This window comes from Amblyomma maculatum, chromosome 5 (assembly GCF_055883805.1).
Source record: "Amblyomma maculatum isolate TAMU_Amacu chromosome 5, ASM5588380v1, whole genome shotgun sequence".
In the NCBI taxonomy this organism is placed as follows: domain Eukaryota; kingdom Metazoa; phylum Arthropoda; class Arachnida; order Ixodida; family Ixodidae; genus Amblyomma; species Amblyomma maculatum.
Genome location: NC_139348.1, coordinates 93,882,582 through 93,898,042, shown reverse-complemented (window position 1 = coordinate 93,898,042; position 15,461 = coordinate 93,882,582). Strand labels below are relative to the sequence as shown.

The following is a 15,461-nucleotide window of genomic DNA, read 5'->3' as shown; positions in this document are numbered from 1 at the left end:
CTCCCCAAAGTGTCGCTATGACATCAGAACTAGATGTCATATCACTATTTCTGGTTCCGGCACTTCCGCCAATCAGATGACTAGAAGTTATATCGAAGTCTGGGAGATAGCGACAACGACGGAAACTCGGGGCTCTGCCACCATAGCTCTGCTCTCGGGTTTCTCCATAAAATGAGGAGGAGGAAAGGCAGGGAGGTTAACAAGTAGAAGAAACCGGTTTGCTACCCTGCACTGGGGGAAGGGGGTGAGTGGATATAAAAGCGATGGGTAGGAGAGGGATGGGTGAAGCCAGTATAGTCACATCACAGCAAAATCACAGCCTATCGATCAGGCCCGTGGTTTTCATGAAGCGGAGCAGTGCCTGGGAGGCCTTCACTGCCACCAATAGTCGCGCCCAGTAGAATCTTGATGTCAGTCAGTGGGCATCCATCGAGACGTTCCGGCAGACCGCAGAGACACTGTCTTAATCTCGTCTAAATTTGCCCTCGGTAGTCTGAGGAACTGCACCAATCATGCAATCATGTAATCATGCAATCATGCACTTGAGCCATTTCGCCGCAGTTTGCTAGTTGCATGAGCCTACATTTGCAACGTTTCATGTGGGTCCAAATTGGAAGCCGTAACCTTACGTGGAAAACATACTGGGGAACGCACCGCACAATGCTATATTCTCGTTCACTGTACACACTACAGGCCAGAAACAAATGTTTCCGCATCTTCCTAAAATCGCCTATTTCAACACCTCCTGTTTCGAGACGAGTTCAGAGTTAGCATGGTGTGTGCGATCACAGCATTGCCAGAAACGTATGGATATGGATGCCTATGAATTACAATGGCACTTGCCGTTTGTCCACTATGTAAATAAACCCTTTTTGTTAGCGTAAACATTTCTCTCCATTAAGTACCCAGCAGTTATATACCGTTCACTTGAGGGATACTGGCATGCATGCTGCTAGTCATTACCAGAGAGTATCTGCCACAGGCACCCCCCAATTAGTCTCGTTTTCATGGTCCTGATTTGCAGCCCCCGACGTATCAAGATGTGTTCTTTTACCACTTCCAGCACAGTTATTGCCACTTATGTTCCCTAGAAATGGTCGAGCATTTCTTTTAAGGTTTTCTCATAATTATAGTCATAATGCAAAAAATAGTTTACTTTATATAATTTGTGACTATACTTCATATAACAAGCAGCAATTAAGGGTATGGAGGAGCATATGGCTTGCATGCAGGAGAGAGAGAGAGAGAGAGAAAACTTTTAATGAGCATATAATCAGTAAAAATTCGCAGGAGCTGGGTGGTCGGTGCCCCTAGTCCAGGGCTCCGCTGGCAGCAGCTGACTTGCGGACTAGCTGGATAATCCAGGCTTGCTGGTCCAGGTTGTCGCTGGTCAGGTGGAGGATCGTGCTTCGAATTCCGGTGCCATGCAGTTCTTGACCAGAAAGGGAAAAGCAAATCTGTGTTGATGGAATTGCATGGTGGCATGGTGCACTAATACCAGTGACCGCAGTAGGGAATGCACTATCCCCCAACAGGATTTGGCCATCTGGCTGTAATATTTGGCTACCACCTGCGGTATGAATACATCACTTAGTATGCGAAGTGCTTCACGAAAACTATGCTCGGGGCGTTATCTCTGAAGCCCTAAACACCCTGAGCACATTAGAAGCCTGGCCGGTCAACCTTTCTATAAAGGAGTGCATCCAAGCTTGGTGGCTTAGCACAGAGACAAGAGCTGTGTAGAAGAGCTCAAATTGCTTCGCCCTGTTCGGACACTTACCAGATGAGAAGAAAAGCCAGACCCTAGCCTGTGACCAAAGTTCCTCACCAATGCCTCCTGCCACAGACGGAGTATACTGGCAGCTGACTTTGTGTAGCAGCTTTTGTATCAGAAGAAATCGCAGTTTGTAGCAGAAATTTTAAGTTTTGTAGAAGGAAAAATGGCATTTTGTAACAAATATTTGAGCTTTTGTAGCAGAAAAAGAAAACACTTTTGTAGCAAAATTTCAAATTTCGAGATGCCTAAATAAAGGAGGCTCGTTTTATTTGTGGAACTCAATTGCTCAGATGTACAACGACCACAGCCATTCAAAAACAAGCTTTAAGCTAAAATTCAGTCTAAACTGCTGTTCTTTCCTTAAAAAGCACCAAGTTAAGCAAGCAGGAGGTTTTGCTAAAAACAAAGCCGCTTTTATTCAGAGGGTAGGCATAACGAGATATGCAACGACACTATAAACACTAACTTTGGAAAGAAGGTATACCTAGCTGTCTTAATGTAAAAACTCTCTGCAGAATTCAGAACTGCCGCTTCTTAAAACTGCAACTTTAGGGCACTATTTCTTCTCTTGCCTTGATGACTCCAGCTCACACAGTGCCGCTGTGAGCATCTCCTGTCCATTCTTCAGAAGGGCTTGTCTGCTCTCAACATCTGCAAACTTTTCAGACTTGACGCCTTTCGAGAATAGCAGCATTGGTGCTCATATTTCTTACCAGCTTAATCTCTTCCTGTACCTTTTCCTGATTTTGACCTTTTATCTTGGTGTCCTTATCCTGTACATCAAGGTAAGTCGAGGCGCCTCTTTTCTTCCAGACCCGTGCTGATTGGAGGAAAATGGGGAAGAATATTTTTGCAGGTCCTAGGTGGAGATTTTTTTCTCACTCGCTCCCAGTAGATCGGAAAAAAAAAAAAAAAAAAAAAAAAATGAAACGAAAACACCAGCAGGAGACAGAGGTGACGTAGACAAACGTCAATTTTGTGCCACGTGATTGTCTGCCCAGGATCTGCAAAAATATTCTTCCGCCTTGCACAGTGTTGCCAGTAAATGTCAGTTTTGATTTCGCGACAGTTCAGTTTCACTGTCGGCAGAGATGACTTTTGGTGCAGGCGAAGCGCAGAAGTAGGCAAAAATTCGATTTTGTAGCAGCACGTAGCAGAATTTATGATTTGGCGCAGTTTGGCGCAGCAGTTCCACCACTGCTGATGATTTCGAGTCAACCCCGTGGTCTCACTGTTGGAATCAAATTATTTCCCACCATGTTGAATAGCTAAAAGAACAGTTACTTGATCTTGTCAGCTAGCGGTCGAACTCTGGCATGTGCACGAGCCAAGCTGTTTGAGCAATATTGCACCATAAGTTACGGCACTATCTGTCAAATTTCGACAGGTGAAATGCTAGAGATGCCAATGGACAGATTCACAATCGGACGTCGGCTACACCAAGGCACGCAGCAGCAATGAGGTGTCGAATGGTGCAGCACTTGGTTTTGTAACGTGCGTGCACAATGAGCATAGCTGTATTCACGGGCTTTCAGCGCAGTCATTTTATGCGAGACTAGCCATTACTGCATGTGCAGCTTTACCACCTGCTGGTTGCTCATTTTAAAACGAAATGGCAAAGTTAATGTGATGAGTCAGTTACTGTAAATGTTTGGCCACAACTTCTGTTTGAATGGTTTGAATATACATAGCAAAATTATGATGCAAATTGAATAGTATAAATGCTATTCGCAAACTATGTGAGTATTCTAATATTTGCACACATCTACTGTGGGCCTTTCTTATTTTGAGAGGCAGAGGCTACAGTGACATTACTCGCACTAGTTGAGGCCCTTTAGCAATTCAGGTAGCGCCACCAGTATATTGATGCTGCAAAGTTTTATTTCATAGCAAGGTTCTAGTAAGGTTCAAGAAAGTAGTTGAAAGTGCTTGCTAATGTGGCACAAATTTCCACCCATAAATGTCATTCATGAGAGAACATCCCACGGACATCGGGTGCATAAAATTTAGGCCCTGGTGACGACCTGCCCACACTGAGTAGAACAAATGAAGTGACACTGCACACAAATTGTGAATGACAGTTCATTCCAACCACAGAGAGACAAAACAACATTGACATGGACATCATGAACATGGTCAGCAAATGCACTGCCAAGGACCGCGCTTGCAATGAACCAGCAACGCTCCTCGCACCCACACAGCACGCCGGTGAGTGTTCACGCAGTTCACAAAAGGCTTAAGACACAAATGACTCTGGTTTGGTAAAAGCAACCATGGTAAACACGTGGTGAGGCTATTTCAAAGTGTGACCATTCTTAGCCTAATGAATGGCTGTCGCCACCTGACGATGGCAACAATGAGGAGACAAAACATGGGCAACGAGACATCATACATGAAGGAAAGCGCGACACGCCAAGGACGAATAAGAACATGTGCTCTTGCACAGAAAGAGGGAACACAGTCAAGGTACTTGGCAGAGCTGGTGGAGCAATCAAATTGTTTGACCGCCCTAGAAAAAAAAATGAAAAAGTGACAAAAAATGAGTATGCAGCTTCAGCACATCACTGAAGCTTTAGCACCATGGCCACAATGAACTTGGCAAAAGAATCACCGAGAGGCCAGTGTCTTGCCATCGATAGCAATGGTGATTGTATTCACTGCTTTCTAAGAAAGTAAATTCGGGAAAGCTTTTAAAGTTTCAGATGAAATTGCACTTCTCAGCAGTAACCTACTTTTGCCACAGAATATTTAAATGCCTGTGGTGGTGATAGCTTTCAATACCTTCAAATGGAACATCTACATGGAAACTTGGGAAAGAAGTAATCCTTAATCAAGATGAAACAATGTTTGAAAGCAGCAAAGGTACATTTTAAAACAGCAAAGCAGTGCATACTACTAGCGTGCTTCTTTCTATATAAAGTAGGTTCTCTATTAATAAACATAAATAACTTATATAACTTAAAGCTTATTACCTGGACATGTGCAAACTTCTGCTTGGAGAGTGCCTACTCACGGCAGAAAATTCATGAAGTCTACTAAGTTCCATTCCTTCCCCAACTGCCCGAAAACGAACTGCCGTACCAACTTTGCCCAACGCACTTCGGTGGCACAAAAAATGGACCCTGCGATATGACCCCATTCTTTTTGAGACAACCACACTTATTCCACACTAGGTGATGCTATCAACCATGCAAGACCACACAACATCACTCCTTGCCCAGTTTAAGCTCCAAGGTTAAGTTTCAGTATGAGGCCCTCCCCCTGCCAATCCCAACAATGGTCTGTAAAGTCACTGCCGCTGTTATTGCTTGTGAAATGCACTCATGCAAAGAAACACCTCCGCCACAATGCACCAAGTGACTAAGCCCTTAATAGATAAGCTTGCTGGACCCTTGACATCGCAGGCTATCGCAGCGGATGAAACTACGCTGAAAACCAGACTCGACACTCAACAACCCACCATGGCAAGCTCCTTCATCAACACAGTGCTTGGCACCAATGGCATCTTATTATTCCTTAAATTACAGACCTATGGCAGTTACACACGCTCTGGCTCTGCATGTCTTTCCTTGAAGAGACAGACTTTATCACAACATGACACATTTAAAGTTACTCATGACACACACGCAGGAGTGCCGCCGCTCGCCAGCAGAGACCGTCAACCAAGGACAGCTAGCAGGTACCTCAGAAAACCCTCGCGATCCTTTCACGGGTTAAAATAGCAAAAAAGAAAATAAAATAAAATATGCGGTAAAACTGTCCCAAGGACGTAATGAGAGTGTCTGACCAACAAAAGAGCCAGTGCTATTCCCTCAATTAGGGACTTAACCAATCCACACATCCAGTGTGCACTGCAACAGGCATCCAAACACAAGTGGCCGAGAATGTCCGTTACGGCCAGCCACAAGCAAAGACACTAATCGGCATTCAAGCTTGCCGTTCACTCACAAGGAACGCGCCAAGCAAGGTCTGCAGGACAACAGTTTGACAACGGCTAGAGAAGTGCAACAGCCGCAAAACACGCAGCAATCACAGAAGTCGCCCCACTTTCTTTGTTCTCTACTTTGGCTTCAGCGTGCTGAGGAAGTTGCCCAGGTCGTACTCAGAGTCATACTTGGATGAGTCCCATAGCTCGGGCAGATTTTCCAGCACCCCCTTCATGCCAATGCGTGACGGACCGGCTGTGTTTTGTGCAGGCTCCGTGGCATCGCCCGCCCTCGCACCAGTGGCTCCTTTAGACCGGTCCGAGTCTAGGGTGAACAGGTCCAGCAGCTGGTCAGTGCCCATGGTGTTCAGGCTGCTGTTCTCTTGCGTGATGACCGTGTTGGCAATGGTCAGCTTGAATTTCTGGAGCCTGTAACGACACCCAAAATGACGCGCAGCTGGAAATAATCTGGGGATCTGTAAAACGCACCTGGTGCAGTAGATGGGCTTCAGCTTTGCACATCTATTCCCAGTCATTTCATTCACTAACACGTTCGTTCAGAGATGCTCTCAGTAACAGGGCTCGTGATTTTAGTTTCACGTGGCAAAACTTCCTGCATATTTGACTGGACTGTCCTATTCAACGTTTTCCTCATGCTGTGGAAGCCTATTTCCAGGAATAAGTTAAGGCATCCCTGATAGTCACAACCAAAAGCACTGAGATGCAGTTTACCGAAGTGCAACTTCAAGAGAGCCAGAAACAATGCACTTTCCAGCTAAGCTGCTGAAGCTCCTGTCAGGTGTAGGCAATCAACAGTTCCAAAAGTTGACTAGCACTAAGAATACAATAGTACACAAAAAACATGCTTCTACATATCCCATTCTAGCTCCCATACAACAACATTCACTGATCTAGATGAGTTATACTGATTTTGCGCACACCGATAAAGGCCTTTTCTCTTGGTACGGCACATACTCACAAGCACAGAATATTGTGACAATAAATAATTCTTTCTGATGCAATAAAAAGCATTTACCAAAAAAAAAAAAAAAAAAAAACAGAGACTAAGTAAAATCTCATTACAAGAGACATGGTTACAAGAGACACTCTGTTATTAGGACAACTCTTGCAGGTCCATAAAGTAAATTCTTCACTATTTTGAAGAGACACAATCAGGTACACTCATGCAACGCAGCTGACTCGTACCAACTCGTATGTGCGACAGTTTAGATTTCCTTATCGAAAATTCTGTTCGATGTCAGCGTCCTTTTTTGGATGCACTATGTCAGGAACTGGGAAGGAGTGCCTTCTCTTGACTATGAAGTTAAAATGTCCCTGTTGTTTCAGTCACACAGGAATGTGATGCAGTGGCTGAAACAACAGGGGCCTTTTGACTTCCCATTCTAGAGGAGGCACCCCTTCTCTGTTCCCAACATATTGCAACAAAACAGGACATGGATATGGAACAGAATTTAGATAAGGAAATCTAAACTGCCACACATACCAGTTGGTAAGAATTTTTGGTTACAAGAGACATCTTTTTCAGGTCCCTTGAGTGTCTCTTGTAACGAGATTTTACACGAGCCAGTGATAACCAAAAGTGAGAGAGACTGCATACACACTGCTCACAGCTTGGTGTGGCACCTAGAGTGAACAGGGAGATAAAAATTTTTCACAACTGCCCGGCTTTTCTCCAAGGGCATTTCACAGTTCTATAGAGTACCGCATCCGAGGCTGCGTCAAGCTGACTGCTCACCCCATAATCTTCTCCTCCAGGGTACCCCGCGTGATGAGGCGGTAGACGTTGACCACTTTCTTTTGTCCGATGCGGTGTGCACGGTCCATCGCCTGCACAGCAGCAACAGGTGACTACTGTCAACGGAATGCAGCTTACTCCTAACTATGACAGGCAGACATGCCAGAGCACGCACAAAACCCAAGCAACCTCCGATTTCAACTAGGATTCACTCCAATGAATGCGAGTTTACGATAATGGTGTTGAGAAAGTTACATGCTGCGAATCCATCAGAAATGCTGCTCTGAAGTTAGATGAGCAAGTGGCTGAATGTCATCTTGTTCAGATGAATAGGGAAGGATGGGGAGGTAAAAAAGAGGAAGTGCGAAGGGTGCAAGAGTGGCTGGATAGTACGCACATACCTGCAGGTCCTTCATGGGGTTCCAGTCGTGCTCGACAAAGATGACCGTGTCAGCGCCCGTCAGGTTGAGGCCCAGGCCGCCCACCTGGGTGGTCAGCAGCAGCACATCGATGGAAGGGTCCGCATTGAAGCGCTGCACCAGAGCCTGCCGCTGGCCTGGTGCCACGCTGCCATCCAGCCGCAGGTAGCTCACACTGCTCATGTGCGTGCTGTGTGGAGACGAGAGAGCCCACACTGAGTGCAATGGCCGACTGTGCATGCTCAAACATGGCCTCCACTGTGCTCCACCAGTGTCACGCTCGGCCGTTTGAAGCCAGAGGTCGATTGGCAGGAATTAGTGGCTGGCCACATGTCAGCCTCTCACAATTTTCTTAAAAGCCTTGCTTGCTTTAGTCTACCCAGTTTGCAATCGCTCTTCATTAAGTTTGATTTAACGATGCTGCACAATAAGCACAAATTAGGAGCTTCACTACTAATGGTGCCACTGTGCTGATCACAAACGGGATGCAAAAAAAAATTTGAGTTTTTAATTTCAAACAGCCAAGAACTTCAGTCCAGGTTATAAAATTTAATCTGCTGATAACGAAGGTGAGAAAAGTGCACAATTTTTCATCACACATACTTTTTCTCATGAAGGCTCAAAAGAACTGCACAGGACGCGAGGATGGAACTGCTGATGGTCCCTAAGGGTGACATGATGGATTCCACAGAAAGGAAAGCATAGCAAGGGTGGCAGAATGTAGGGTGAGCGGATGAGGTTAGGAAGTTTCCACGGATTAAGGAGACCTAGCTGGCACAGGACTGAGTTAACTGAAGGGATATGGGCGAGTCTCACCCTGCAGTGGGTGCAGTCAGCCTGTTGATGATAAAATCGCTTGTAACCTGTTCACAACAAACCCTCCTTACCCATCGTTACTTTAAAAAGTAAACACGAAGAAACATGTCACAATCTCGTCGGTACTGAAAGTATGGCACAGCTGCCAACCATCGTCACAGCTCGAAGACACTGTGACATGCCAGCAAAATGCAGTCTGATATCAGTTTCTTTCTACATATCCTATCTCATGGTCAGCCCAAGTAGCGAAAACGGACTCGTCTTTGCCTACCGTCACCGGTGCGTTTCATCATCACCGCTAATGAAAATGTCGTATCTCCCTGTCCTTGAATCATCCGATTGGTGGAAATACTGGAACCGGATGCTACCACATTAGAACCAACATCTGGTCATTTGATTGGTGGGAACGCCGGAACTGAATGTTGTCACTTTAGAACCAACATCCAGTCATTTGATTGGTGGGAATGCCGGAACTGGATGTTGACGCTACAGAACCAACATCCAGCCATCTGACTGGTAGGTTGCCAGATCCGGATGTTACCACTATGGAACAGACATCCAGTAATCTGATTGGTGGGAATGCTGGAACTCTCGCAGCATTGTGCGTTTCATCATCACCGCTATTAAAAGTGTCGTATCTTCGTCCTTGAATCATCCGATTGGTGGGAATACCAGAACCAAATGTTGACACCACAGAACCAACATCCGGTCATCTGATTGGTGGATTGCCGGAACTGGACGTTGCCACTATAGAACAGACACCCAGTAATCTGACTGGTGGGAACGCCGGAACCGGATGTTGAAACTATAGAACCAACATCCGGTCATCTGATTGGTGGGTTGGTGGAACCGGCTGTTGCCACTATGGAACCAACACCAGTAATCTGATTGGTGGGAATACCAGAACCGGATGTTGACATTATAGAACCAACATCCACTTCCACAGTTTCCAACAAGGTCAGGGAGATAGCGACACTATTGATAATGACACAAACTCAAAATACAGACTAGAGCACATGATTTTGCCTGGCCACCCACCATACCCCCCATGGTGATTGGGAAAGCAGACGTCTGAACAGTCTGGTGAATGGCAGCACTGGAATACTGAGAGACCACATAACACTACACGTCCTACACTTAAAGGCCCACTGTCCACTCTCCGGTCGAAAATTTTTTCTTCCCCGGTGACTGCGAGACTTCGCCCCTGGAACGCAAGGCCGCAAAATGTTTTTAAAAAGAGTAACTATTAACGCAGTTACAGCCACCGCAATCACCCGATTCTATCCTGCCTCTCTCCTTCCGTTCCCTCGCAAAGGTTTTTCTCTCTCCTGCCCGAGGTCGTCTAGCCTCCGCAATACAAATTCCCCTTCCTCCTCCGCGTTTGGCGGGAGGTGGGGCGTGGCTCCCCGCGAGCGCGAAAAAAAAAAAAACGGTCGAGGGAGCGCGCGCCGCTGGATTCAGTCTGGCCGTGGCGAGGGAAAAGCGCGCTGCGAGCGGTCGACACCCATCCTTCTCCCGTCAGTCAGCTAGACGGACCAATGGACGTCGTTCCCGATACGTACGTCGTTATCGGGGCCCGTCGGGCCAGCGCAGGGAGCGGTGAAGCTGGCTTCTCAAAGGAGAGCATGAGGGAGCTTTGAATTGTATTTTCGATGCTTTGCGGCGCGCGTGTCGCTGTAGAATTTTGCACAGACTATCTCCGGTACCTGATCGAAACACTGGGCTCCTTTTCTTAAAAGGGCCTTCCCTGGACAGTGGCCCTTTAAGGGCAAAGCCTAAGTGTACGTGGGATAGGGTGCCCCGGGTGGCCACCTCATTGTAACCTATTACAAGCACTGTGAACAGGACTGCCATGGCACCTGGTGAGTGAGGTGGGTGGTTACTGAAAAGGGGAAAGTGGAAGAATAAGGCATAAAGCAGAGCAGGAGGGTAAGTGGTGGGGGTTGCGAGTTAAGGGGGGACACTGGTCTTAAAACTATTTTCCTTATTTACCAATCGAAATTGATGCAACTTGGTGGGTTTGTGCAGATTTTTGTACAGATTCCAAAACTGAAATTATTTCTTTTGCGATCTAATTATTTCATAAGATAATTACCCCAATTAGTCTAATTCTTACAAGAACAATTACAAAATGACCACTGAAGAAAAACTTGAGATGAACACATTGCTGGACACTAGAAAGAATGAGGAACACAATGTTGCAAGCAGTGTTTTGATTGAGCTATTATTTCTTATTTTATTGCATAACAAAGTTCAAAAAAAAAATATAGCACTATAATGGTCACAAAAAAAAAAAAGCCATTTTAAAAATTTTCAACAATTAAAAAATCTACTTGCAACATTGTGTGCTCCACATATTCGGCTTCACGCTGAAAAAGAAATTATTGCTTTATCTACAATAGGCGTCGAGATATTACGGCCGCAAAACTGCAAGTGGTCGACAATGCAAGTTTTGAGAAAAGAGCAAAATGAGAAAAGAGCAAAAAAGAAACAGGGGATTATTTAACGGACATTCACTGGTGCAATGCACACATTTACATTGGCCAGAAACCTCCAGGAATGTAGTCTCCTTGCTTTCCAACGTCTGTGTTGCCTCTTTCATTTTGATTTGCAGTTGCAGCAAATTCAGTTGTCACTTTTTCGGCTGCACGAATTATACGCAGGCAGCGGCATTTTTTTTTTGCGTACGTCGTCGTGCCACGTCCTCGCATCAAGACCGCTGTGAGGAACGTTTATTGCAGAAAAGAAATGTAATTAGGAGCTGTTTGCTGCTTCCCAGTGCTCTGCATTGCACGGAAAGCAAGTGCATTCACTAAGGACTATGAACGCGCGGCGAGCTCTACAAAGACGCATCCCGCAGTTTACGCATTGGAGAATAAGTTTGACGGCGATTTCTTATCCACGTTCACTTTTTTAAATGCCAATATCGCCGCCGTATGTTTTACACTTCGCCAATCTCGGCAAACTGTTTAGATCTGACTATCGTGAACTGCACCTCGCCAAGCGGACTGTCCGCCGCGCTGCCGTCGTCACGATAACAATCCGACTACCGCTTCGTTGCTAGAGTTGGTGCGAGTTCAAGCTTTTTCTGTTTTGAGCTTATCTTTCTGCTCATCTGCGGCCTGCAATATCACGTATCACTGTCGCGGCGGGTGCGACTGCTGGCAGTAGCAGTCTCCCGTGCTGAGGAACACGCTAGGCCTACTTCAGGCTCGTACACACGATCGTTCGGCGCACGACTTTCGTCGGCCTGAGCTCGCACAACCGGGGCAGGGTATCACTTGAGATGATTAATCAACTATTTTTTTCACTTTTTTCACAAATTCTTGCCGTGAATGCACCTCACGGTTCGGAACCAAGCGCGGCCGGCATCACGTCTCCGCTGTCTGCCCGCGGCTCGGGCACGCCGAGCAAACGCCGTCAGCCTTATCGGTGACAGTCAGCCTTATCGGCCTTAGCGGTGACGCCTTATCGTCACGTGCACCCCGAAAGCCAATGGGATTGCAAATGCCACGCTTTTTCTTTTGCTATTTTTTATGCGACCAATGGGCGAATGTAAACAACAGAGGTGGCAATTTGAAGACGAAAGGCGGCTCTTTCGACTGAGACCAAGATGGCTACGGTGCCGCGCACAAAATGGGAGCTACGCCTCGCGGAAAATGGTTGTTTCTAGGAAGGTTTTCGGCCCAAATTCGGGCGACACCGATTATATAAATTGGCGTTGTTACTAAAATACCGATCCTAGAGGTGAAAAACTTAGCAAATAGGTAGATAAAGTGCTACTGATTTCGCAAAGCAATCCCATTTTCTAAAAAGCGATTTTTTGCGATTTTTTGGTCTGAAAGACCCGTGTCCCCCCTTAACAAATCACAAGCATGGCTCTCACGCATGTACGTGACTTGGCAGGTACATGAAGCATAACAGGCATGAGGTAGTGTAGACTAGAACCAGTATGCCCAGCTTTCAACTAAGCAGCCCTGACATATGAAGGCGACATGGGAATCGAGCACGGGACCCTTGGATGGCGAGTCAGACATGCAATTCCTAGGCCATGCAAGCAGTGAGCAGTGACCAGGTGGCTTGGTCAAAGTGGGACTTTATATCGGGTGCTCTTTGACATCAATGAGTGTACCGATTTATTGATTATGCAAAGTGCATGAATGGAAATGTAAAACAGAGAGGGGGGCCATAGATGAGAGACATCAGTGCGGTCAAATCATTCCCCCTCAAAGTGGAGCTTACGGAATGTGAAAACTATTTGGGACGAAATACGTTTATGCACAAGAAAAAGGCGCCCGCGATGCCCCTGTGAAAGTGCCTCCATATGATAATCAAGAACTGGGAAAGGACCGAGTTCTAGTTAATGGTTAGTTATGAGAGAATAATGTATGGTCGGCTCGAACTGCACACGTATAAAAATGAAAAACACGTCTCTCAACTTCTTTACCTCGGCATATTGCACAACTAAAACTGCCTAGAGGGGTGCACTCAAATTTCGCATTACTCAGCATCTTATTTGCCACAAATTTTTGCCATCAAAAGCAGTTCGATTTGAAGCCTAGGCATCACCTAGTTTGAACTGGAGGCACTCAAGCTGCTTAGATTACCGCGAGTTAAAACCAAAAGGAACAAGGTACAGCGCAGTCCGACTCCCATGCACTTCTGTACTGTACGCAAGGCATCTAGAACACGAACTGCGTGTGCTACACGACGCCTCGGTTACTGAGCAGAGGGGGGTGGGATGCCGGGCATGAGCACTCACAGCAGCAGGTCCTTCTCGACGATGTCCAGCATGCCCTTGAGCTGGCAGAAGATGAGCGCCCGGTGGGCGTGCACCACACTCTCCTGCTCGGGCTGGGTCGCCGTGCCAATGCCACAGTCCAGCAGCAGTTGCCTGCAGTCCAAGAAAAAGCAGTGTTCAAAAACCCTTTATTTCCAGTGTTTGCAGAGCTTCAGAAGAGTTCCTGGCAGGGTGCACTGTCATACAGTCGAACCCAGATATATCGAACTCGAAGAAGATTGCGAAAAAGTTCGATATATCGATAATTCGATATACAGAAATTGGCTCGTGCCGGCACCTACGATGCGAAAAAACGATACCGTATTTGCCGCGTAATCGACCCACTCGCATAATGAACCCACTCTCCACTTTTGCACCCGAGAATTTGAAAAAAAAATAAAAAATGCGTTAAGGCCAGCTCGCTCACATGCAAGCGATTGAGCGATCTCAGCGACGAGCGGCAGCGACAGAGCGAAAAATTTCACTTGTTGGAACTTCGTCCCTCTCGAGCCACAGCCACCGCCACCGCGACAGTTCAATACACGGTTTCTGTGTCGCTGCGGCAGAAAATCGCGACCGTTTTCGCTTGCATGTCGATGGCGCGCGTCACTCCGTTTCGGTCGTTGCATCCACAGCTCATTTCTTGGCAGCGTGCCAAGATGTTGGGCAGCGATAACGTCAGGGCGCGTTTATCTTTTTATAGCTGCTCCAGTGGCGGGGAACAAACTTGGCAGAGTGCCCGTGATGGCTTGATTGCACAAGCCTGGTTCGATTTATCACGCCGCGCTTGGGGCGGGCGTCATGATCGCAGCAGCTGACGGCGTGCTTCCGTTGATTCATACATGCAAAGATAAACGGCTCCCGCCAAAAAAAAAAAAAAGCCTGCCGCTTCTTAACGTCCGCAGCCACCATATCTTACGCTACATCGCGCGTACAGCACAACGATAAGAAAGAATGACTCTCGCGAAAAAAAGAAAGTTGCCGCTTCTTAACGTCCGCAGGCACCATAGCCACGTCAGTCGCCGCGCGCAGAGGGTTCGCAACACACGCTGGAGAAAGCGTCCCACGTCCGTCTGAAAACGGGCTGAGCTGGCTTGGCGCATACGTAGCGCGTGCTGAAGGAGAGAGCTCGGCAAAAGAATGGGCACACCCACGCACATGGCTTGAAAACGTCATGTGTTGGCGCGCGAGAAACGATAACTGGAGATGCGCGCGTCTTTGGGGAATGGGCGCAGCGCTGTCCAGAACTGTCCCCTCTCATTCCTTCCGCGCGTGGCTTGAAAACGTCACGCGGCAAACGACCAAGGGTGATGCGATCGTCTTTGGGGAAGGCACACTTTCAGTGCGTGGTGCGGAGTTCGATATATCGAACGACTGGCGAAATTGAGTTCGATATATGACGCGGCTTTCTTATACTTTTACATGGGATTTTCAAGGGGATATTCCATGAGTTCGATATAACCAAAATTCGATATATCTGGGTTCGATATAACCGGGTTCGACTGTATTATTTTACAGTCGCAAACCTGGATTTTAAAAACAATAATTCACAACACCCATAATGAGCTGAGCAATGTAGCTGATCAATTTTTCAGACTCAACAATTCAGACTTGTGCAATATTTCAGACTTTACAGAGAAATTGTTATGCAGATTCTAGGAATATCTACATATCCACGACTGATATTTTGGTGGTCTAAAAATATAATTTTTTTGGATTGAAATAGATGCCAGCAATGCTGTGCAGATTGGTTTTAAGGGGGGACGGCTCTTTGGCACCGAAAATCGGCCTGAAAATCGGATTTTCAATTTTTTCATTTTCGTATTCCTCGCACCATTCCGCATCTGCACGCAAATTTTCATCCTTATACCCCGCGTATTTATGAAGTTATAGCGATTAAAAAATGCAGTACCACACCCACTGCCCTTTAAAGTGTGGACAAACGACACCCAATTTCGATCGCCCGGCGCATGAGCACTACGCGCTCC

At 46.6% G+C, this 15,461-nt stretch overlaps 1 protein-coding gene across 2 annotated transcripts in view; it reads right to left on the bottom strand.

Moving 5' to 3' along the window:
- Positions 1 to 3,841: 3,841 nt before the first annotated feature.
- Positions 3,842 to 15,461, bottom strand: part of Hel89B (histone acetyltransferase 1) — a 103,277-nt gene continuing 91,657 nt past the window's right edge. For both annotated transcript variants that reach the window (XM_084603902.1, XM_084603903.1), the window contains exons 35-38: positions 13,456 to 13,587; positions 7,860 to 8,067; positions 7,459 to 7,550; positions 3,842 to 6,131 (exon numbers count right to left, since the gene is read on the bottom strand). In XM_084603902.1, coding sequence (XP_084460028.1) covers positions 5,837 to 6,131; positions 7,459 to 7,550; positions 7,860 to 8,067; positions 13,456 to 13,587 — 727 coding nt within the window. In that variant the 3' untranslated portion in view covers positions 3,842 to 5,836. The remainder of the gene's footprint in view (positions 6,132 to 7,458; positions 7,551 to 7,859; positions 8,068 to 13,455; positions 13,588 to 15,461) is intronic.